The sequence below is a fragment of the Amblyomma maculatum genome, chromosome 2 (assembly GCF_055883805.1).
Source record: "Amblyomma maculatum isolate TAMU_Amacu chromosome 2, ASM5588380v1, whole genome shotgun sequence".
NCBI classification, from domain to species: domain Eukaryota; kingdom Metazoa; phylum Arthropoda; class Arachnida; order Ixodida; family Ixodidae; genus Amblyomma; species Amblyomma maculatum.
The window spans coordinates 68,700,818-68,726,923 of NC_139345.1; the positions used below are offsets into that span (position 1 = coordinate 68,700,818).

The 26,106-nt window shown below is 45.9% G+C and overlaps 1 protein-coding gene across 1 annotated transcript; it reads left to right on the plus strand.

Moving 5' to 3' along the window:
* Positions 1-48: 48 nt before the first annotated feature.
* Positions 49-25,265, plus strand: LOC146198927 (protein fem-1 homolog CG6966). The gene is made up of 8 exons (XM_084594405.1): positions 49-239; positions 1,462-1,611; positions 5,055-5,388; positions 5,666-5,933; positions 6,937-7,078; positions 11,507-11,745; positions 12,854-13,025; positions 19,457-25,265. The coding sequence occupies exons 1-8, from the start codon at positions 177-179 to the stop codon at positions 19,946-19,948; spliced, it is 1,860 nt and encodes a 619-aa protein (XP_084450531.1). The 5' UTR covers positions 49-176; the 3' UTR covers positions 19,949-25,265.
* Positions 25,266-26,106: the final 841 nt, after the last annotated feature.

Here is a 26,106-nt window from a genome sequence, read left to right on the forward strand (position 1 = left end):
TTATTGGATTGGCTAATGAGTGATGTGAGGTCCGAGGTGCAGCCAAGGTGGAGCCAGCAGCGGCCACCGCAGCAGTCCAGCTCCGTCGCTCCGTTGGTGTTGTCGAAGTTGAAGTTATGGTCCGGCCTAGGGCGTTTGAGCTTGCCTGCGAGCAATAGAAACGAAACGTAAACTTCATGATGGAGTTCAAGAATGCCGTGTTCAACGCTGCAAAAGATGGCAAGCTCAGGCGCCTTAAGGTAGGTTGTTTGTTTCAGTTGACAAAGCACTGTCTTGTGTTTTGTTAGGCTTAGACCTTACTTTAGTTCTGCAACAAAAGTCATGAAGAAACTTGCGTTAATAAATGACCAGGACGTATTGTGGTTCGGTCTTTAGCCATCAATATGTTCACGTTGGATTTCTGGTGGTTACGTCGATTTCGTGTTGGTGCATACGAAGAGCCCATGGCCGCTACTTACGTCTCCGCGCGTCCGACTCAGCTGTTTTGTTCGTTCTGCTAGAGCGCTTTGTAGGATAGTCTTGAAACTTCTCATCGTAAAGGACCGTTGCATTACGCGTGAAAGATTTGTTCTGTTAAAGCATGAAAAGTATAAAAAATAGTTCAAGCAGATTTTCTGCGGCATTGCACTTATCGGAGTGCTTAACGCAGAGCAGCAGTCACCGGAACCATGTGTATCCGCTCGTGACTCACTTCGGAATTCTGGAGCGGCAAAACAATCAAACTGTTTGTTGTGCACATCTACCAAAGACGACTGGGCGAAATCGATGCAGGAGGATATTGTGGCGGTTAATAAATCTAGCGTTTCATTGAGAGGCTACCGTGCAGTTATCGTACCGCGCATCCCGTTTCGGAGACAGAAAAGTGCCTCACATTGCGATTTCTTTATGTGATAACGTAATTCACTGACTATCGCCGCACTGCGTATCTGTACAAGGTGAAAAGTGGGCTCGAAACTGGCAGTGTCGTTCGATGCTACTCATTTAAAAGGTGTTTCGTTATTTCGCTATTTGACACATGCCTGCTTTTGTTCAGACTATCTAGCTGTACCTTATGAAGAGGGCAGAAATCGGCTGTGCAACAGAATACTTGTCATGTATGAGGACGCCTGCAATGGGCTCGCGGTGCGTATGTATATATATATATATATGTGTGTGTGTGTGTGTGTGTGTGTGTGTGTGTGTGTGTGTGTGTGTGCGCGCGCGCGCGCGCGCCCGTGCGTGCGTGCGTGCATATCACTTCATTTTGAATGTGGTGAATGTTTCCTTGCTTCTCTAGCAGCTGCTGCTGATGCTGAACTTCACGGTGACTGTTCAGACTAGTGGGTGTGCGTTGTGTTCCATAGTGCCAGCTAGCACTTGTCTGGCCCTTGTCTTGCTGCGCTGCAGAACATAATGCTGATGCTGATCGTTATGTTCTCACTGCATAGGTTAGTAAAATTTTGACAAGCCTTGATGATGCAGGTTTTTCTGGACCATAGACCGAAGGAGGAAGTGCAGAGGTTGGTTTCTGCCACAACTAATGGAGCGACTCCACTGGTGATGGCATCACGCAATGGCCACCTTGATGTGGCAGACTATCTCCTTGACAGATGCAATGCTGACATTGAGCAGGTAATGAAATCACTTTGCTGAAGCAAACTGTTATGCTTTTATTATGTTCAGCAGGAAAATTCCATAAATGGGACACAAGGCTAATGGTTTCATAAGTGCCTTCTCGATTAATATGATTGTACAGGAGCCTCATTTTGTAAGTTTTCTGCGATTCATTATTTTTTACCGCAGCAGAGACCTAGTGGTTTGAGCACCTGTCTTGCATGTAGAAGGCGTGGGTTTGATGGCCACTGCGAGGTACCCATTGGTGATGCATTGGGTACAAGCTTTCCTCTGACATGGTGCACGGCTTCTCTGGGGGTGAAATGCTCGGCAGATCGGTCCTTGACCCCCACCTCGAATAAAGAAAAAACACCCTGTGCCATGGTGCTCTCTCGCTAAAGCCCTTGTACCATAAAAGTCCATCATCATTATCATCAATTCTCTCATTTTATTGCTGTTGGTCGGCATTATCTTTGATGCGGAGCCTATAGTCATTGTGTCATAAATCCCAACTACCAGTGTTAGAATGGCCTCATTTCTTTGTGGAGTTTGCCTAACAATTAACTCATTATTGTAAACTCTAACTGGGCCTTCAAAGGACCAGAAAAAAAAAAAAAATGTTTCAATTCACCAAAGGTTAAAATTATTGAATGCAGCTGAAATAGCTGCTGAAAACCATTTGCATTACTGTAATTTTATCTTATGAACACCTGTATGATGGTTGTCTGCATTTCAGATAAAATCCAAGTGAGAATGGACCATTTTAACAGGTTTCTTCAAGTACTGTACTTTACGCACGCTGCTGGAAACGTTAAGTTATCCAAAATTGTAAAGGCTTCCACTGCCCTTATCGTAGTGCAACGCTGTGCCTGTGCCAACTTACTGGCGTGTGCCGGCAGTGGTGCCTCTTCATAAAACAGCCCTCTCACATTTTGAAGACACTTTACCTCACAATCCATGCCGTGAAGCATTGCTGAAAAGTGTGCAATGTGGTGAAGCTGTGTGCTTCCGTATACTGCAAGCAGCATGTAGACGCACGCTAGGGATATATGGGATATAAACACTGGCATGTTAACAGCGTGGCACTGTTTCAAAATGAAACTTAAATGAAGGGGGGGGGGAATTGGATCTTTCAGTTTGCACCTCTACCTTGTGTCCATTGTATGCTACATTGTATAGCTCTTGATTACAAGATTGTTGTATGTAGCTTAGCTTCTATGCTAAGAATGTAATTTCGTGCTGTGAAGCGTAAACCTCGATTTGCTATGATATTTAGGCTTGTTATTTATCCTTTATTGTCAGATTATTGCTTACTGAAAATACGTACAAGGCTGTGTCTTAAAACTTTTTTTGCAATAGTGAATTACATCACAAATTAAAACTGACAACCAAACTAATTCAGAAATGTCAAAGCAGATTTATTTTTGAATGACAAAAATCGTGCTGCAGGATATGTATTGACTTGGGATTTCTTATCAAGTGTTTCTAAAAAGAATTTCCGACTACCATAGTTTATGGGGGGAGGTGAAGTTCTTTGAATCAGTTTCAAATGAGAGCCAGCGCTAGTGAAAGCAAAATTTACCGTATACTGAATGTGTTTTCCTGACCCTTCACTCTAGATGAACCAGATGAAGGCATTAAGGCACTTAAAATGTGCGACTTTCATGGCACCTAGGTGTAGGTAGTGGGTAGGCAAAGATTGTTCTTTACTGCCAACAGTGATGGATGGAATTGAAAGAAAAAATCATAGCACTGGGAAGGAAGTGAACTCGCAGCTTGCATAAATGTTTATTAAGGAGTGCTGGCTTCATGCGACGCACAGGGTGATACTTGGCAAACGGGGTAGCTGACTACTGTAAGAGGCAGGCTCTGTATATCTCGGTAATTTTTTCCTGTTGTGGCCAGAGGGGTGTGCCAAGAGAATGGGGCAGTAGGTCCCAACCTGTAGCATTTTAGAGCATGAAGCCCTGCTTGTAAATACTGTGAAAGAAGGAATGGAGCAGTGCAAGGTGCGCGCCTGAGGTTACAGGGCCCTTTATTGGCAAGATTGCTTGAGTAATCTCTGGTGCTGTAGCATTTCAGTGACAGCTGCACGTAGCACGAAACCACAAAAGAGTCTCCTCGATCTCCATTGGAAATGTGACTCAAATGTGCACAAAATCAATTGTTTTGCCTTCAGCCAAAACAGGCAGAAAACTGAGGGACAGTAACGTGTGTAGCTGTATAAGAGTCAGAAAATTAGGCTTGCTTCTTCATTTTGTGGGCGTTTCATGGGCAGAAAACAAAATGTGCTCTGCATATAGATTCAGGGGGAAGATATGGGTGCCTTAGCCTCAAGGCATTTCAGTTGAAAGTGCAGACACTGTAGGTGATGTCAAACAGAATTTATGTTAGAGGGAACAGAAAATAGTTCAGTATATTTGCAGCCATTCTTACGTGGGAATCTTCAGCCCCTGGGACGTTTTAGAAGCTTTAAACTGTAGTATGAAAATTTAAATCATATAATATTAGCTGTTGTACGAGTAAGTGGTTTGGCACAGAGTGAGCAATGAGCAGGAAACATCCGCCAAGAGTTCTAAAACTGAAAGTAAGAAAGAGTTCTCCTAGCTTCTGTTATCACTTTGCAATGCAAATAGAGCATTGTTTGGGATCAGTAAAATGGGTTCAAAAGACATTGCAAGAGCTGATTGGGAATTACTTAGGTGCCTTTCTATCTAATGTTGCTGCAGTTCAGAGCTCTAAAGGCCAATGTCGGCTGTTGTTGAATGCTATATGGCTGCTTAGCCACATCATGAAAAAGAGACTATACATGTATAAATATGTTTTATAATGTTGCATGTAAATATGGCATGAGTGGCATGTGCATTGGAACTCTATAGGACCAGGGGCACACCAGTATCTGGCACTTGGATAGAACTAAATTCGACCTCTCTTGATGGAGGCAAAAAGCAAGGCACCCGTGTACTGTGCATTGTCACTACTCAGTAAAGAACCCCAAGAGGTCGTATTGCTGAAGCCTTCCACTTGGGTGTCCCTATAACCTGTGTCGCTTTGGGGTGTTAAACCACATAAACCAAATCGAAACCAAACTAAAAGAATCAACACAGGCACAACCTGAATGCAAAGCACTCTATTCTTTTTTGTGTTATGTCATGGAGTGTATGCCATGAGCACCAAACCGTGCATCCGCTTCGTCTATATCACACTGATGTTCTTCAGTGTGCACTGGCACAGGGATTTCTACATTTTGCTTCCATCAAAAGGCAGTTGCTGGTCTCGGGTACCACAATGTTATGCTCAGCAGATACCTAACCACCATGAGCAAACATAGCACATAGACATGCTCTGATTCAGCAGCATACTCTAAGTTCAGACACAGTGTTTGTCTCATTGGAAAGCAATTTGGAGCTGCATTTGGACAATCATGAAGCATTAATATTTTTGGGCTTTTGTGTGTGTAGGTGGGCTCGGTGAGCTTTGAAGGCGAGACCATCGAGGGTGCTCCACCACTGTGGTGTGCGGCAGCGGCGGGTCATCTGAGTTTAGTGCAGAGGCTGGTGGAGCGAGGTGCTCGTGTGAATGCCACCACACGGACGAATTCCACACCGTTACGAGCTGCATGCTTCGATGGCCATCTTGCTATTGTGCGCTACCTTGTGGAGCGTGGTGCTGACCTGGAGATTGCCAATCGCCATGGACACACCTGCCTCATGATTGCCTGCTACAAGGGCCACCTGGACATTGCCAGTTACCTCGTCGCGCAGGGTGCCCACGTCAACCGCAAAAGCGCCAAAGGTGTGTGTGTGTGTATTAGTGAGTTTGTGCTGTGTGTTCACAAGATTGGCTTGGCTTGATATTGGCTCGATGCTGCTTTCGCAGCAGGCGTGACAAGGCATTGTTATGCTTGGAGATACAGAATGCTGCACTTGCGTCCTTAAGTGCAGGTTGTTCGGCGTCCTATTATTTTTGTGCTCCCCCTTTGAGTTGCTGTGGTATGGTTCTCTGCTGCCTAGGGCAGCGCTGCTGTGTTCTAAATGGGCCAAGTTGAAGAGGAACTTTGTGTTTCCCCCAGGGAACACTGCGTTGCATGACTGTGCCGAGTCTGGAAGCTTGGACATTCTGCGGCTGCTCTTGGAGCATGGAGCCCAGGCTGAGCGGGATGCGTATGGCCTCACGCCCCTTATGGCTGCAGCAGTGACGGGCCATGCGCCCGTAGTGGAGTTCCTCTCCTTCCTGCCTGACTGCACCCGAGAGCAGCGCATCGAAGCTCTGGAGCTGCTGGGAGCCACCTATGTGGACAAGAAGCGTGACTCGCCTCGAGCCCTGTCTGTCTGGCGCAGGCAAGCAGCACAAGCGGGTTTTTCATTTTCGGTTTGCGTGCTTGTGATGGGGGATTGTCACACAGACTTTTGGACGTGGCTCATAGTCAGGAAGACATGGGTATGAGTAATGGCTTCATGTTCCAGGTAGCCCTCATTTACTTAAGCAAATTGTTCACATAGTTTATGCTTGATATGCCCCTTTTTTAGCGTTTAGAGCCTTTTTATTTTAGACATCTTTGAGGAGTGGGTTTGCTCGTAGAGTGAGTGAATTTGAGGCCACAGTTCTTTAGTGCGACTGGCTTAGCAGCAGATGTAATGCATTGTGCAAGTGAAATAGCTTTTGTGCATACATGGTAGTTGCGCTTTTAACTGAGGCGCTTCCCTGTGTGCTGTGCAATGTCAGGGCGCATTAAGAGCCCCAGCTGGTTGAAATTAATCTGGAGCAGTGCACTACAGTCCCTCTTTTTTCACTCCCGTCTTCATTCTCTTCCCAGCCCCACTGCCTAGGCTCGGTGATTAGGGCGCTTGGCTGCTTAACACAAAGATATAGAATCTGATACCGGCCATGGCGGCCAGCCAGTTTTCAATGGAGGCAAAAAGCAAGGTGCCTCTTGCGTATTATGCAATGTCTGTTCACGTTAAAGAATCCTAAATGTAGAAATTTTTGGTACAGAGTCCCTCGTAGCCTGAGTTGCAGAGTAAAAAAGAAAAGGGGGGGAGGGGGAGGGGAGTTATATGCAAACATCAAAAAATTGTAGAGACTACAAAAACAAGACCTAAAGGCCAGCATGTCAGATATTAAAAGGAATGAATGAGCAGAAAGTTTGTCTTGAGGTATAGCGTAAAACAGGTGCTCTGCAGTCTGCACTGAGGGCTGCTCGTGCTTCAGTGCTGTCTCTAAGTGTGTGTACTGTATCTGTGTTTTCACTTGTGTAGGGAGTGGCTAGATACCTCATTCGCTTGTTTGCTTTTTTATATTGTGTTGTAATCGAACATGTCTGTCTACATGTGGTTTATGCAGGGCCCTGGAAGAGCGCTTTCTTGACCCTCCAATGCCAAAACCTTTGAGGCCAACCACTGCTGCCTATGGCCATGCAATGGAGGCCAACTCGCCAGCTGACTTGGATGACCTTCTCTGCGAGCCAGATCAGATGCGGATGCAGGTGTGCATGTTCACAGTTTTGTTGATTTGAAGTCTCTGTTAATTTTTGTGATCAGAAACAGATGACAGCAGATTAGTGTGTGCTCCTTGTAAGTGCAAATATTGGCTTTCAGCAATTCTCAAGCTCAGGCCAGCTCATACAAGTTCGGGTTTAACCTTTGAATGCTGATTTTTTTGGTCTGGAGTACATACCAAATTTGCACAAGTATATAATGTGGGGGTAATGTTTGAGTGAAAACATCAATATATTGTAAGATGAATAGTTGACATTTGGAATACCAGCGAGAAGTGAAAAAAAAAAAAAAAAAAACGAAGCTTGAGCTCGTTCTAGGAATGCTTGTCTTCGCAGCAGCAACGTATTAATAAAGGTATTGCTGTGCAAATTGCCTACTCTGCACAATTAACACCTGATGGAGGTGCTGCATTTTCCTCTTCTGGAGCTCTGAAGTCTCACCTTGATGGCACCACGATCCAACCTGGCCCACTTGTTCCCAAAGAGCCATCATCTTTTCCGGACCAGTGCGGCAGCGCAAACCACCAGTCTTCAGCAGCACACGGGACACAGACGTGAGGGACTGGCTGACCTACGAACGTGTGAGTGCCTATAATAACCGGGATGACAGCGTTAAGCTCACCAACGTGATCTTCTATTTGACTGACATCGCCAACTTGCGATCCTTAAACCACGAAGCTGATATTTCTACTTGGCTGGCTCTCAAAACTAGTCTCACAGAGGTTTTCGGCTCCCCTGCTGTTTGGAAACTTCACGCCGCACGACGGTTGCGCTCTCGGGCCCAGCAGAAAGGTGAAAACTTCACAAAGAAGATGTTGTCAACCTATGTGAACGCCTTAGTCCAGCTATAGCTGATGAAGACCAGATCAAGCATGTCCTCGAGGATATTGAAGGTGACGAAGTTCAGATGCTGGGTCGCCAAGAGCCCCTAAACTGTTTCTGATGTTATCTCTTTGTATCAGAGCTTTGACAAGCTCCGAAAAAAGCGTCTCATGACGCGCCTGGCATTTGCTTGGAAGACACACTTTTGACTCTGGACCTTCCTGGCCCTCCTAAGGATCAGCCAATGCTTCTCCAGCAAATCCAAGTTTTGATGGGAAGAGCTGACTCGTTAGTTTCCCTTGGTTACCTGCCGGCCTGACCCAATGTCTCTGTCGCCCCCTCTACAACTTATCATCCAGGAGCAGGTTGTTGAGATCCTACCACCCATGAACTCATCCCTATGGTTGTTACTTTGCTGACTTATGCCAAAATTGTCATCTCTAGGTGGCAGCCCATGGCTCTTAGGCCGCCTGCTAAGCCTGATCGTCCTCGCATCGGTTCCACGCACTATGAATCCATGCTGAACACAAGATAACTGCCCGATTTGCTATGCCTGCGGTGTAGCTGGCCATGCGGCTAGATGGTGCCGTGGATGTGGATCCCATCCTTACAGCTATGGGTCCGCGCCAGCATATGACGTACCTGTCTCCGAACCAGTGTTTAGTCATCCATCTGAGCATCACCCTGGCTCGTTCCGACTCACACATACACTTGTCGTAGTCTCTTTGCTGCTGGCCCTGTTCTTTTATGACCTACCGCTTACCACCTGTTCAGGTGGAAAAGTAGGCGCCCTAGTTCCGGAGGCAAGAACTATGCCCTCAGTGACCATGTTAAGCCCTGTCAACATTATTGGAGCTTTTGTCAAAGGTGTTACCGTTGGTGTGCTTGCTGACACTGGTCAGTCAACCTGTGCCGCAAACTTAAGAAAGTGACTACACTGCCCAATATTTCACTGCGAACCGCATGCACTGAACAGATTCGACCCCTTGCTGCATGCGCCGTCCAGTTCATAATACCAGGCATCTTCTACACCGTTTAATTCAATTCGTCATTCTCGCCTGCTCCTATCATGAAGTAATCCTCGGATTGGGCTTTTTGTCTAAACATTATACCATTATCGACTGTGCACATGCTCACATTGATTTGTTGCTGCTTTGTGACGCTCATAGATGCAACCCTTGCTCCTGCTACACCCATTCTCGTGCTTTCTCTTCTGTTCTTGTGCCTGTGACGTGTGCTGCCCTCTGTGACACTGGTGTCATGTATACAACCTCTGTCCATTGTGCGCATCGCAAGTATGTGCTGCTCTTGGATGCCATGCTCACAATTTCTGGTGCTATAATAGTGCTCCCTGTCGCCAACTTGTTGCATTTTCTCACAATTTACTTCGAGGAGAATCGCTTGGCACTGTTGATGCCATCAATCCCACTGACTCCTCTACTGTTATTGATTTATTGATGACACTAGAGCGCATCTTATTTCTGCCCTCACTCCTCCCATTGGATTTACTGACTCGACTCCATCTGATATTTTTAACCAATCGTTCTGTCGACGCCTCTCTGCCACTTCTCCAGTGCGACCAGCTCGTTGCCTTGTTTCAGTAATTCAGTGCCTCCTTTGACAGTAATCTGTTTTTGTTGGGACGAACAGCAGCTGCTCGCCATCGTATGAACACCGGCCCCCGTGGACCCCAGCGCCAGCGCCCCTACCAAGTCTCGGCCGCTGAACGCCGCAACATTGATGACCAAGTGCTCGAGCGTGGAGTGATCCAGCCCTTTTACAGCCCATGGGTGTCACCAGTCATGCTCATAAAGAAAAGAGACATCTCCATTCAGTTCGGCTTCGACCACTGCCAGCTCAACAAAATTACAAGGAAGGACGTTTAGCCTCTACCTCGTATTGATGAAGCCCTTGACTGTTTGCAGGGAGCAGAATATTTTTCTTTGCTGGACCTCCACTTTGGCCATTGGCAAGTGCCAATGACAACATCCTCTGGGAGCTGAAATGAGACGTTTCTCTGCTACCTAGACGATGCAGCTTAATTTAAAGTGGGTCAGCTTGGTGCTCAACCTGCCACCACATCCTCCAGCTCCTCTGCAGCCTCTACCGTGTCCAGCTTGACCATTCGAAGTGTTGAAATTGACCTTTATGGGCCTCTTCCCTGCTCTTCTGCAGGAAATGCGTGGATCATTGTTGCCATCGGTCATCTTATCCAATATGCGGAAACTGCTGCTTTGCCAGCTGCCATCACGTGCTGACACCTCTGTATTGACAACCATTCCTTATGCTGCTGCCTTTGCCGAAAAGTGCCGTCAGATCACCCATCAGATCACAGCTCGAGACCAGCACCACCAGAAAAACAACCACGCTCTTCTAATGTCTGCCATCTGCTTATCGTCCCGACTTCTTGTTGTGGCTATGGGTGTCCTCTTCCAGCTCAGGCCAGCCAACTAAACTGCTCATTAAATACCAGAACCCTTATTGTGTGCTTCAACGAACTTGCCTTTTAATTATCTTGTCGAGACCCCCACGCCTTTGACAGATCACTGTCGCTGAAGACATGAAATTATGTGCACTGACCGCCTCAAACAAAACTATGACCCCGTCATTGTGTCTTCCTCTTAATCCACCAGGATGGCGTCTTTTCATGCGGGGGTATTGTAAGGCGAATAGTTGACATTTGGAACACCAACGAGAAGCGCGAAAGGAGGTGGTGACGAAGACAACGAAGCTCAAGCTTTCCGAGAGGAATTCTGGCCTTTGCGGTAGCAAATGTCAGTAAAGATATTGCCGTGCAAATTGCCTAATCAGCCTCGTTACAATGTATATAAATGTTTTGGCAGTTGTTACATGAGCTCGAATGTAATGACTTCAGACTTGTTTACTAGCAGAAATGGACACGAAAATGTCTTGTTCATTTGTTGTTCCTATAGAAAAAAAGCTGTCCATTGCTCTTGTATGTTGAAGTGAAAGTCTGAAATTACTTTATTTTTGTCAACTAGTATTTTGGAGGGATGCTTTGGTGTATTTAATTTGATATCCAAGGCGAAACATGTTGCTACTTTTGCAGCAGTGCGCCCCGCCGTGGTAGTGCAGGGGTAAAATGCCCGACTACTGTGCTGGAGTACCCGGGTTTGATCCCGACCGTGGCGGCTGCGTTTTGATGGCGAAAAGAAGAGGTGTCTGTGTGCTGTGCGATGTCAGCGCATGTTAAAGGTCCCCAAATTACACCGTAGCCCTCCACTATGGCTCCTCTTTCTCTTTCCACTTTCACTCCCACTTTCCTCACTCCCCTTACAGTGTAGTTCAGGTGTCCACAGAAACAAGTGTGACAGGTACTGCACTTTTCTCTTCCCATGAACAAATTATTATTCACAGCAGTGCCACTTGTCAGTAGCTTATCCGGGAAGCCAGGTGCTGCTTTTGCAAACTCAATTTTAGTTTCATTTCTGTGCCATAACCTTCTGTAACTCTTTGTACGCTCACTGAGATTCCTCTTCTGGTCTTCATTTTAGTCTCATTTTTGTGCCATAACCTTCCGTAACTCTTTGTACGCTCACTGAGATTCATCTTCTGGTCTTCTTCCGTTCTCAGGCCCTCTTGGTGCGAGAGCGCGTGTTGGGCCCGGCCCATCCAGATACGGCGTATTACATTCGTTACCGGGGTGCCGTTTACGCGGACCTTGGGGACTTCGGCCGCTGCGTGTCTCTCTGGCTGTACGCCCTGGACATGCAGCAGCGCTGCCTTGAGCCATTCAGCCCCATGACCCAGAGCAGTCTACTGTCCTTCGCCGAGCTCTTCTGCTTCATGATGGCAGAGGGTAGGCCGGCAAGGTATGAACTGTATGAGGATATTTCTGGGAGTACTCGTGCTGAAGCTACAGTGGTTTTTCAAAATCGAATGGAATGTGAATAGTGAAGGCTCTTCATCAAAACATGTGTGTGGTTTGGATAACAGCAGAATAGAGCACAGATTAAATGTTGGTATGAATTTTCATTATATGTACAGAACATTTGTTACCGAGGCGTGTGACCAAAAAAAAAGAAATAATGATAATAATAAAAAAACAAGGCAAAGCACTAATGGTGGCGCTGCAGTACAGCCCACTATTGATGCATTATGCAAAGCGGGCAGTATGGATCTTCACCTAGGGGTATGCAACACTCTCACATCATATGCGCAGGAAAATTTGCTTTTTTGTAAATTCTCGAGAGAGCCACAAGCTGCAAACCAGGCCTCTGAGAGTCAGCACCACAGAGAGTGTGCTAAGCCCTGTTAGGTGCCCAGTCTTGGAGGCTATGTATGGGCATTATGAATGGTACCAGCAGTCTAGTTGTCAACGGTCACTGTTGTTGTAACACTCTGTAGAAAAAAAGGTGTTTGGCATTGCATTATCTGGTTCACCTACGGAATTGAATAGCAACATATTTGTTCTGATGTTCTGAAGCTGTGAATATTGGTACATCGCTACCTATCTTATTGCCATGTTCAACTGTGTCCACGAATACTGCATGATCTGGCGTTTGATGAATACACTGATAGGGTGCAGCATGCTTCTTACAGTAACTTGATTTTTGGTGGGCTGCTGCTTCCTTGACTGTAACCCTGAGGTTTTCTGTCACCGTTGGATATCTGCTGTGTGCAGTGCATTGAAATATAAACGTGACATTAAAGGTGCTCAGTTTTTTTTTTCTCTGCTGCAAAGGCTTGGTTCCTTTGAAAAAGGAATTGCCTTACAATGCTAGAGCTGCCTGCTACTACTGAAATCATCTAGCTGCTAGTTACAGCTTAGGGGAAGGGGGTATTGCTCGCAACAGTCCTGCATGTCACAATATCCATCTTGCTGTTAGCAGGCCATCGAAATGTGTGAAAAATGGAAACAGAAGCAAAAACTGGACCCCGAGATGATTGCTTCTCTTTTTTTATTTTGCATTTCGGCAGACCATCTCGACGCCAGCTGGCTCCTGTGGAGTTTGGAGATGTCCTGGCAGTTTTCGAGCGTGCTGTGGATGAGCTTGTGTCAGCCGGACCTCACGTGCCAGAGCCAGCAGAGGCTGTGCAGCGTACACTGATCATTGCGCTGCAGCTGGCTGCTCTGCTTTGCCGACTGCAGGTGGGGTTTGTTGACCTGCCACAGGTTCTCAGAAGGCCGCCGAATGTGACTGGCCGAATGAATTTGCACGTTGACTGTGGCTATGTGGAAGTGACCTGAGTTACTGCAGTGTAATTTTGTCAGTCCCTGAACCATTCCTCTCGGGGAGCTTTGTGCCATTTTCCGGCTGGAAGCGGAATCATAGGTGGCATGCGCAGGCAGTGCTGGCCTGCTCCAGACCTCTCTCTCTCTCTCTCTCTCTCTCTCTCTCTCGCACGCACGCACGCGCGCACACACACACACACACACACACACACACACACACACACACACACACACACACACACACACACACACACACACACACACACACACACACACACACACACACACACACACACACACACACACACACACACACACACACACACACACACACACACACACACACACACACACACACACACACACACACACACACACACACACACACACACACACACACACACACACACACACACACACACACACACACACACACACACACACACACACACACACACACACACACACACACACACACACACACACACACACACACACACACACACACACACACACACACACACACACACACACACACACACACACACACACACACACACACACACACACACACACACACACACACACACACACACACACACACACACACACACACACACACACACACACACACACAGTGGGGATTTCTAGGAGATGTGCATTTTTCACGTGACGTTGCATGCTAAAGTGCATGGAGCATTTATGATGCACAGATACCTCACTCTAGCATGCATCTGCTTCCTCTCATTGGGAATAGGTTGCCCCTTGTCAATTACAAGCAAGAAAATGCTTCATTGGTGCATTGTTGGTCGTCACAGTACATTGCGCCAGAATGGAGGACAAGCAAAAATGAAATTAAAGCACAAATCTGAAGCACCTGCAGAGTTTCAAGTTTATTGGCAGTGGCTTTGAACAATGCGAAAACAGTCGGTTGCTGTTGCACTTGGATTGCATTTGAATAAGAAATGTGCAGCAAGGTGCATTTAAGGGGGGACATGGGTCTTGAGCAAAATTTTCTTAATATTTGTCCTGTCAGTATGAAATTTGCAGGGTTTATGTAAATTCTTGTGCTGGTTTCAAATATGTTGTTAGTTTTCTTCTACATAAATTTGCTGAGTAGTTACAGCAACCTTGCTGTTCCAGACTTGCGGGAAGCTTGTAAAAATATCTACTGAAGGGAAATTGCTAAAATGCACATGGATCTGTTCCTGAATGTCTAAGGAACACAATAAAACAAGTTTTGTGCTCCTGCCTTACTACAAGCCAAAGTTATGGAAGTTTTAAGTTTCAGCTTCACAAGTGCAACCACCCCCTTTCTACATCTTCGTATGTTTAAAAATTTTTCATGCAGTTGAGACCTTGTATAATAGCTTTATTGTGTTCCTTTAACACTCAGGAGCCAGTAAAAATAAAAATCATTACAATCTAACGAGTAGGAGAGCCACAATGCCACCCGCAAAATAGAAGGGTAGGCAAAATTTTCATTTTGAGAAAAATGGAAAAAACGAATTGTAATGTCAAACACTAATTTAATCAAACAAAAACTGTAGAAATGCAGGCCACTGTGGCCTAGAAGGCTCCTGGACAGTAATCTGCATTGGGTTTGCCCTTCTGCTTTCGTTTTGCTGCAGTCTGAAAAGCTGCAGAGGAAGCACGCTTCCTCTCTGCTCTCAGACATTCACTGGTGCAATGCACACGTTTACAATTTAAAATGGCTATAAACCTTCAAGAATGTAGTCTCTTTGCTTTCCAACGTCCAAGTGTCGCCTCTTTCATTTTGATTTGCAGTTGCACCACATTCAGTTGTCACTTTTTCGTTTCGTTTCGTTTTTTTTTTTTTTTTTTTTTCGTACGTCGTTTTGCTACGTCCTCGCATCAAGACCGCGGTGAGGAATGTTTATTGCGGAAAAGAAATGTAATTTGGAGCTGTTTGCTGCTTCCCAGTGCTCTGCATTGCACTGGAAGCAAGTGAATTCCCTAAGGACTATGAACGAGGTCCGATCGGCGCAAACGCGCGGCGAGCTCTACGAAGACGACGTGTTTCGCAGTTTACGCATTGGAGAATAAGTTTGACGGCGATTCCTTATCCCCGTTCACTTTTTTAAATGCCAATATCGCCGCCGTATGTTTTACGCTTCGCCAATCTCGGCAAACTGTTTAGATCTGACGATCGTGAACTCCGCATCGCCAAGCGGACTGTCCGCCGCGCTGCCGTCATCGTTACGAACACAATCCGTCTACCGCTTCGTTGCTGGAGTTGGCGCGAGTTCAAGCTTTTCCTGTTTTGAGCTTATCTTTCTGCTCATCTGCGGCCAGCGTTATCACTGTCGCGGCGGGTGCGACCGCTGGCAGTAGCAGTCCCCCGTGCTGGGGAACACGCTAGGCCTACTTCAGGCTCGTACACACGATCGTTCGGCGCACGATTTCCGTCGGCCTGAGCGCGCACAGCCGGGGCAGGGCATCACTTGAGATGATTATTCAACTATTTTTTTCACTTTTTTCACAAATCCTTGCCATGAACGCACCTCGCGGTTCGGAACCAAGCGCGGCCGGCGTCACGTCTCCGCCGTCTCCCCGCGGCTCGGGCGCGCCGAGCAGACGCCGTCAGCCAGCTCCACCAATGCGGGGACGCCTTATCGTCACGTGCACCCCGAAAGCCAATGGGATTGCAAATGCCACGTTTTCTTTTTTGCTATTTTTTATGCGACCAATGGGCGAATGTAAACAGCAGAGGCGGCAATTTGAAGACGAAAGGCGGCTCTTTCGAATGAGACCAAGATGGCTACGGTGCCGCGCACAAAATGGGAGCTACGCCTCGCGGAAAATGGTTGTTTCGGGGGTCGTTTTCGGCCCAAATTTGGGCGACATCGATTATATAAATTGGCATTGTGACTAAAATACCGACCCTAGAGATGAAAAACTTAGCAGATAGGTAGATAAAGAGCTACTGATTTCGCAAATCACATTTTCTAAAAAGTGATTTTTTCGCGATTTTTTGGTCCGCAAGACCCGTGTCCCCCCTTAAGTTGCTAATCTCACTCGGTTGTGGGAGTCTACTTCAATCCCTCCATGCACGGCGGAGAGCGAGACCCACAGCAAGGTTCGAGTACTGAGCTAAAAAGGTCCGGTCTGCTCTTGCCGCGTTCGTGCGCTCTCACTCTGAAGGGAATCTGCAACAGTCACAGTACGTGAATTTATATTGTAGGAAGCTACGAGACAAAAACTCTATACCACACACCCTAGACTGCTCGTTCCTGGCATCCACCACAGCCCAAAAGCGGACCGCAGTGGTTGCGTGCCACGACAAAGGTTAGTGCATGCAGTCCGGTAAGACTAGAAAAACTGGGTGGGTTTTCACAAGGGCAGGCCACAAGGCTCTTGGATTGATGGTAGAAATCATCTCAGCAAGGCACACGAATGTCTCTCGGCACAGGCCCCGAGGGCGAAGTGCCATTCACATACCTTGCTGCTACGTCTGTACCCTGTGTCTCGCACTAGTCGCTGTACCTTTCAGACTCTACCACCCGGCTGCGACCGGCTCCTTGTCACGCCGTGCTGGCCAACCAGAGGGCTTTGTAGTGCGCCATCCCGGAGTGTGGCCAGAACAGTCCAAGGGCACGTGGGGAAGGGACAGGCAATGTCCAGACTCCATTAACGGTTCAGTCATGTTGTAGATAGTTTTCTCCTTGCTTGTTTCTTCTTGTTTTATTTATGTTGTAAATAAATAGTTAACCGTTCCTTTCTTTGAGTAATGTGAATGTTTGCGAGTCCGAATCATCAATACATTAAGTACCCCAATTTCATCAAGTGTTTCCTCACATCACTACCTGAAGGGGAAACTCAACTGGCTCAGTTGAGTTCGCCACCCTTCATCCAGGTGGCGATGTGAGGAAACACTCATTGATGATGAAATCGAGGTTCTTGATGTATTGATAATTTCGACTCTCAAGCATTCACGTGCACTGACATCGCACAGAACACTGGCGCTCGGCGATGTCAGTGCACGTTAAAGAAGGAGTCCTCCACTACGGTGTCTATCATAGCCTGAGTCGCTTTGGGACGTTAAAGGGGCGCCGTGACGTTCGCCAGACCACTAAATTCCAGCTGACCTCTAGGTTCTTTACACCTTTCCGATGCCCCAAAGCCCAATCATAACGGCGAAATCGTAGCGCGTAATATTTTAATCCGGTTTTACAATCAGTGTTTTGGCAGCGATGTGAGCGACACACGACGGCGAAGTTCGTTAACAGATATGACGTTTCCTTTTTTCTTGGGCCGCTCGGGCGCTGCTTCACTGATTGGTCGAGCACGTACATTAGATTTTACAATAGAGTGTTCTTCAATTTACTGTGCAGAAAATAAATAAAAGGTGTTTTAGTTCTGCGTATGTTCTTGGAGTGCTTGTAAAGATACTTCACTTCCACGGGCTCCTCAAATCCCAAGGCAGCTGACAACGTTCGGATCTTGGAGGTCGGCAAAATCACTGGACAGTCGAAAATCACGTGGCTGATCGTTTCTGCCGACGCTCCACAGATGGCGCAAGTTGTGTCGAGATTGCTCGTGAAGCGTGCTCGCTACAGCCGAGTCCGCAGCACTCCACGGTGGGCCTCCGCCAGCAGCCCACTGCCCAGGGAGCTATCATATAGCTGTTCCCGCCAAATCACCTCCTTGCTGGCCCTGTCTATGTACGTGATAGGCTTCGCCTTGGCTCCTGTACGCCACTACTTCGGCTCCGCTTTCGCGTTCTTGTTCCCGAACTTTCACACAGGTAGCGCTTAAGTGATCCACGGCAGCACCAGTGATAAACGCCAGAGGAACAGCAAAACGGCATTTCAGCGAGTTCCGCCATAATGGCGAAATCGTCAGCGTAACCAAGGGTTGGAATGCGAAACCCGACACCTCAGCATTCATACAACACACATGGTTGCTGTTACCATGGTAACGAAGCTGCCAAAAAGCGCGGCTACAGATGTAGTTGGACAGGCAACCATGGTGGATAGCTTCCGACGTGTCAGCAGAAAGCTGCTTTTCTCATAGGTTCCACCCAAGTCGGGCGCTGGGCGAGCGAAATGGGAGAGGGGCTCCCTCTCACACCAGCTTAGACGTGCTGTTCTTTTTTATCTTAGAATTTTATAAACCAAATGGACTCGTTTCCGTGCACCCACCGAATTTTGTAATTCTTTTTGAACCGACATCGGCAAGGTGCAAAGAACCTAGAGGTGGGTTGGAATTCGCAGCCTCACTAACGTCACTGTGCCCCTATAAACCCCGCTATCTAGCCAAACTAAAACAAGAAGAAACAAGTAACGAGAAAACTATTTACAACATGACTGATCCATCGTGCCTTGCTGAGAAGACGGGGGTTCATATATGTCTTAGAGGACAACACGGGCTGCCCAACAGGCATTGTGAAACCCCTGCACAGTATGTCCCTTGAGAATGTGTTTTTTGTCTCTACTTTGTATTCAACTCAACTTGAACGAAAAAATAAGAAGGGTAAGAAGGGCATTTGCCCTCCTCCTTGAAAACTATTAAGTGGTCAGAAATATTGTGCACCAGTCATTCCAGTGGGCAGTGCTGTCATAGCAGATTTAATAGGTGAGCCTGGTTATTATTGCTTATATTGAACTATGCCAGCTGGCAGCATGTTGTAACAGGAATCTCGTTCCTAGTGTGGGTACATCATATTCACGGTTTAATAGATTGAATTATCAGTATATCAAAATCCTTTGCAGTTTCCTTCAAGTTTCACTTTGGTGGTCTGGGGTTCCAGCTGACCATTTGGGGCACTGGAGGATGGCAAATTGGAGAGACATTTATTTCACATTTTACTGGGGTGCAAGAAACAAAGGGCTTGTTGGCCATTCCAGGCCAGTGGAAATCTGCTGAGGCTAAAGGGAAAGGTACTGGTTCTTTTTTTTGCAACATATAGTAGATAAAAGAAAATAATTGGGTTGCCCCGTCGGGGTGGTGCAGTGGTAAGACGCCCGACTACTGTGCCGGTGTACCCGGGTTCGATCCCGGCCTCGGCAGCTTCGTTTCGATGGAGGCGAAATGAAGAGGCGTCCAGATCCCCAGGTGGTCGAAATTACTCTGTAGCCCTCCACTACGGCTCCTCTTTCTCTATCCACTTTCACTCCCTTCCCTTACGGTGCGGTTCAGGTGTCCACAGAAACAAGTGTGACAGATACTGCGCCTTTCCCTTCCTGTGGACCAATTATTATTATTATTATTATTATTTCTTGTTATGAATCAATTCCAGCAGTAAGGACAGGCTTTGACTTGAATGTCTGCTGTGCACATTGCCTCGCTAACAATGCTGGGCAACATTTGATACCGTTCGACAGGCCCAGTGCAGTGTGGAAGAAGAAGCTTTTCGACGTGCTGCCTACCGGTTGGTGCACTTGGACCTGAGGGGCCCGAGAGGCGAGACTTGTCTCCACCTTGCCTGTAGCCGTGCACCCCTAAGCAGCCGCCAGGTGCTGGGTTCCGTCTGCCAAGAGGCATTTCCAGCACCTCCCCTTGTCCGGCTGCTGCTTGAGCTTGGAGCAGACCCCGACGCCACCGACCACGACCGCCGCACACCTTTGCACGTCACAGCACGCAGCAAACCGTGCTCTCGAGACGCCGCCGTAGAACTTTTGGCTCGAGGGGCACACCTAGACCGCACCGACGCTACCGGTCGCACGCCCCTGGACTACGCGCCGAACTTGGTGGACTGCAGCCCTCTTCGTTTCACTGGTCTGCAGTGTTTGTGCGCGCGTGCCATCGTGCGCTTCGGTCTGGCATTCGAAGGACTGGTGCCCCGTCAGCTGGAGAGCTTTGTTCGGAGCCACTGAGCCACGGTGTTATGAAGCTATGTCCTTCCCCTTGCATGGCCTCCCCCTATCGAGCATTTCGTTTTAGGTTCAAGGAATTCTTCAGCCAGCCTTTGGCTAATGGAATTTGTGAGGGAAAGTGCCGGGGTTTCTAAGTGTGGCTACTGTGTGACAAAGTCGGAAGTCAATCTCCTCCTCACTGTGTTGTCAAGATGGATGCTTTGTGTGTGCTACTTTTGAAGAAAACTTTTTCCTTTTCTCTTTGTTTGCTGGGTGAGTGGTCCTTTTCTTTTAGTGCTCACAGGACAAAAGGAGCTTTGGTGTGGCAGTTTTTGTTGTGCGAGACTCTCAGCTGCTTGAGCTCCACCACTTGTTAAAGCAGTGGCAACCACAAGTTGCTGGTGTCATAGCATCTGATTTCCTTGTGCCTCACTGGGAAACCTGTCCAGCTAGCCTCACGCACACGTGGCCAGGGGGAGGGCGTATCACATTGTGGACATTGCGATAATAGTATCTCTGGAAGAATCGGCTGGACTTGTTGCGCCATGTGGCAATCTTAAGTTCATAAATAGGTTTCCTGGAAAGGGCCAAGACGCAGAGTGATTTGTGAAATCTCTATACAGACCAAGCCAGGAGCACATTAACTGCCAGTGCCAGTGCACAATAAAACTCATCCTACTGGTTATGAACTGGCAGGAAAGCTTAAATGTAGTTGTGAATAGGTGGAGAAGACTTAACTATTACACTTGCAACAGCAAGAGGATATCTCTGAGATTATTAACCAAGGGCAGATCCCTTTCTGCAGAGTCACTGAAAGGGATGCATTAAATGGAGGAGAGTTTTTCTGAAGCTTTCCATCAATTATTTGTGTGGTATCATTTTTTTTTCAAGAGTGAGATGCGAAAGATATTGCTGGACGACAAAATTTTGTAACCTTAATGTGTGTTACTGTCACTAGCAAGTTTACAGTAGCCTGGAATTTGTAAGCTAAACGAGATAGTGTTGCTGGCTTTGACCCTCGAAACTAATTTGTTACTCCTTATGCACTATTGCTTGCAAAAATGTGCGGACTTATTTGTCTGAAATAGTGAAATGCATATTGCATTGCATTTTGCCTTTTGCATTCTAATTTGTCGCCTTCATGAAAAGTCGATCAGATTAACTCGGTCCAATCCCTTCATGATGCTGCAGCTATGCCGGCATCAATATTTTGACTAATGTGGCATAAAGTTAAAAGAATATATACTGTCTTGTCATTTACTGTAACTTTTATACATGTAACACCACCTCATAATTTTCCTCGTCAGCAGCATGTGGCTGTGCATAGTATAGGCTTTTAGCCAGTCTGTGGAATTCTAATTGTGGTATTTTTGTTTGAGTGGCACAACTTGGAGTATGTATTCTGGGACGCGGAGAGAATCATACTTCCAGAAATGCTTTCAGTGGTGAGCCTGCTTTTTTTTTACTTTTGGTTATGTGACAAATTTACTTTTAAGTTCTGCCTCTTGGAAAGACAGACTAAAGGCACTGCAGGATTAGAAAATGTAGTTTTGTGTTTTAAGTGCGCTTTTATTTTCTCTACTCTAGATCTACGGAGAAACTAGCTTGTGTTTGCTTCACGAAATGTACCGTTTCTATGTTCTATGCTCGGGATTAAGGAGGACGTGTCATGAGCTACACTGGCTTTTATGTGGTCTTAGGTGGTCACAGTATACAGATGCATAGACATGGCCAAGTTGGTTGCGTAGTCTGCCACAGAAAACCTGCATCGCTTGTGCTCTCAGTAAAGACCATCTCTGAACTCAACTGGGTGTGCACCACAATGTGTACTCTTGTGCCCATTGAAAGGGATGACTGGCTTTCTGGTTGCATAGTTGCCATGATTGCGAAGAATGTCATTTCACAACCGATGCAAGTCTCGCTCACCTCTACCAATGTAGTCTCTAGCCATCTGTTAATAATGGCGCTATTGGTGTCTGTTGCCACACACACATCCGAGAGCCTTTTTTTTTATAGTGTGCGCAATAAATCCGAAACATAGAACTAAGGAAAAGGCTGCAGTGTTAGCAAGACAATGAAATACCCTCAAGGAAATGCGAGGAGAGAAAATTTGCTGTACCATTTGCATGGCACAGCTGCATTCATTTCATCACCAGTGAATGAAAGGAGAGAGACTGCATTCAGAAAGGAAGTGCAAGCAATATATTATTTATTTTTATTAGTTTCATTGAGCAAGCAGTCCGGATGTATGGAGGGGTTGTCCTAGTGATGTGGCTGCGTGGTGACGTTGTCAGCGTTCCATATCGGGCCTGTTTAAAATTTGGTAAGCATTTTCTTAGAAGCAGTGTCAATATGGAACTCCAAAGCATGCCTTGCAGCATCATAACATTAGTCGTCGTTGCAGGTAGACTTTTATCGCTTGTACTTGGAGGACATGCCTTTCTTTCTCTACTGTTCATTGAGTGTTAATTGACTGCTGAAAAAGGCATTGGATACAGGGTGCTCAGCTTCGACAGCCATCACCAGCATGGCACCATATTAGTACCAGTCGAGAACAGTTTCTAAACGATAGTGGGCTTGCTCGCATCACATACAGCCTTCAGTGACTTTTGTTTGAAAATAGACTTGTAAAAAGTTCATATGCCCAAAATAAGATGGGCATATGAACTTGGTGCTGCTTACTTGGTGTGCATTCTGCAGTTTCTGTATGCAGGTTTCGTTGCATTAGGTACCGTAAATATGCAATCAGTGGTTTAAGCAGGCACTATTTTTAGAATTTGGAGTTAAAGTTGTGGTAGTTTCCAATTTGTTATGTACTTTCGTAAAATCTCTGAGCATTTGTTTGCAAGATCATATCTTCCCCTGTTATCTGAGTTCGTCTCGTTCACATGCCACCTGTTCGAGCAGTCTTTTAAGGGTTGGCATGTTACCTTGCTCCGTTTCGTTTTTTAATGTGTTGTTATGGCAAAAGTGTCTGGCACCGACGCTGGTGTGGGCTTGTGAAGCTTGCTCCTTCCATCCAGGCTGCCTCTGGACTCATGAAGGTGCATCTTCCACCTATGAGTATCCAACCGCCACCCACGTACAAACCTCCACTCTTCTCCAAAGGCCTTTACTCACCACTACCCAACATCCTGTTACCACAATTGCCATTGTGAAAGCAAATTCAAAGTCGCAAAATGGTCGTCTAGCTGCTGTAATGCTAATGTGTACCGCCAGATGAATTGCATTCATTTGCTATCTTTTTTAAGAATTGGCAAGTGAAGTACGCTAACCAATTAGCTAAGATGCTGATATGAATCCTCGATCACGCCGGTATTGAGTGTTTGTGCTGCTGAAAACAGTGCCTCGTGAGTTTTAATTGAAGAAACAACATTGTCTTTACTGCTATCGTATCTTCTGCTCTAGCTGTCTTTATAATGCAATGGCCTTAACTTCTACTGAAATTTAGCATAGCTGGATTACATGAAAGTTGGGGGCATATGGCTGGCTGATTTAGATTGACTGTGGTATGTATAGTGTGGCGTTCGAGCTCCCTCCATAGCCTCGTTTCACCTGTGGGTTTAAGAGGCAGTACATTCTGTTGTGATGCTGATGCTGTGGAACCTTTGCAGAGAGTAAAGGAAATTGGGGATATGATGTGGGGGAAGAAAAGGGGGCAGCCTGCAGTGTGCTCACATGCTGCAGTGACCACCAGAACAGACCGATTTCACTATTTCTTTTTGTGTAGTCATTGCCACAAAGGTACTATTACATAGATTTTGTAAAGTGCAGTTTTTTCCTGAAGGTAAGATGGATTATTGGGTAATATGAACACATTTCTACATCTTTGTCTTCAAATGGAGTTGTGCCATGCATTTTTTCATCTCATCACTGAAATGATGTGCAGTGAAATCTCAATTAATTAAAAAGAAAATTAGATTTAAATTAAAACAATACAACCATCATAACCGAAGTGACAGCCTTACCGATTGCATCTTTTCCAAATGCCTGCAGTCTTGTGCCATGCAAGACAGCATGATGTTGAGGGTCATTGAAACAACATGCAACAAAGCAAGAACATTAAAGCCAGCATGTAGCTGTAGTTCTTTTTCTTTGTTGCATGCTATCTGAATTGTGTGGTCTCTTCATAGTAAATCATACTAGGCAGCCACTTCTTTGCGCTGAGGTTATTTCCAGAGATGTCTTTTACCAGCCTATATAGTAATTGCCGTTGCTCGGAGATATACTATTAGCACATACTATGATGAACACATGGGAATGAATGGCAGTGCTTGCGGAGTGCCAAGTTCTTTCCTGTGCATTCTTCATAATTTGCAGTTATATGTTTACTTCAAGTTCTTGGTTTTGCTTAATCACTTGCGCATCACTTGGCTGCTGTAAAGATCACCAAGCTTGCACATTGTATATGTTTTTGCCCATGTGCTAAGTCAAGCTTGCAAACACAAATACTAGAATGTGTACACGGTCGTTCGAATACAGAAGTATCCATTCAGGATGTGGCGACTCGAGAGCACCGTTTTTCGTGGTGGCTGTTCAATAGAGTTGTGCTTTGTTCACTGTCTGGCCTGTATATAAGTACATTAATCATCTGATGAACTGTGCAAGAAATGACATTGACTTTTGCCTGTGTAGGGTGCTAGGAATGTGATTACAGAGCCTGGAAGCACCTGTTGTAATTTATTCCGTTTTACCGATCCAGTAGTGCTGCTGAATCCTTAAGCAGTGTGCACTAAAAATACAGGAGTCATCTTGTCCTTTTATTGTACCTGTTGCAACCTTCCATTTGCATGATGGTGCAAGTCGCATGCACAAAGTGGCAAAGGCTCAAATCCTTATCATTCATCAAGTCCAAATGTGACTTATCATGCTATCACAAGTTATATCGATAACAAGGTAATTTTTTAAAAGTGCAATTATATGTTTTGTGCTCGTACATCTGTCCCGCCTGTTCGAGACAAGATGGCAAACCCACTTTTTAGCAGATTATTTACTTAGCACACGAGGAAAATTTTCATTCCAGTCAACTGCAAACATTTTTGTTTTTGTGCATAATCATTAATGCACGCACAAAAAAAGGCCAGCACTGAATGGTTGTTAGGTCTTGTTTCCACGTAAAATGCCTATAGGACTTACTTTGCTTTGAATGTGCGAGAAAGTTGCGTTGGATTACTTTGCAGCACGTTCAACTGCTTCGGCCGAGTCGCATCTGCATTTGTTTGCCTTGACAGTTGGAATGTACATAGTCTCTAGAAAAGTTCCAGACTTGCTCCTGCACGGCTGCAGTGATATTTTTTCTTTATCTGGTCTACAGAAAAATAAAGATTATAAATAATAATTGTTTCGTTTTCTGTAGTCATTGAGCTGCATTATGTATCATGCCTTGCTTACTAAATCAAGACACATGTAGAACCCAGCCATTGTGATCTAATGAAGAGGGCAGGAGCTGTGTGAAGCCCTCAAGCTATTGATGAGGATAGAACAGCTAACATGAAATTCAGAGGTCATGGGTTGAGCATGCAGTTGTTTTGACTTCTTTCTAATTGATTATCCCCATGATTACATTATTTCACACCAGATCGACTCAAGAGAAAAAAATCCCGTCTATTTCTATGGTGTAAGTGGTTTCTGGCATCTTTTATACATACCATAATGAATCCCTTATTTGCCCTACATTTGTTTGCAGAGGATTTAAAATGTGGTAGTTTGATGTAACCTTGATGTCGTAGATATCGTAACAGCATTATTGCACAGCTTCCGCCCTCTTTCGTTTGATCACGTTCCAGGTGACGCTCCCGGTAACACTGGACATTCAAACGTCCGCAGCTATGGACAAGGGTAGTGATGACGAATGATCTCGAGGATAGGTTACATGCAACAAATACCTAAAGAAGTAGTGGGCTGAGCAGCCATCAGTGCAGGTCAGTCGATAGAGCACCAGTGAGAAACTGGGAGGTCTTGGGTTCGAATCTCACTGGCGGCATGTGGTTGTTTTTCCTTCTACTTTCTAACCAATATCTCCATGATTACACTATTATTTCACATTGATCAACACCAATAAAGAGGGACATAGTAATGCCATGCTTCCTCTTGATGCAACAGAGAGCTGGAAAGCATTTTCACAGGTAGACCTTTGGTTTATGTTCTTTCCTTTTCATCCATACAGTGTCAGCTTTCAC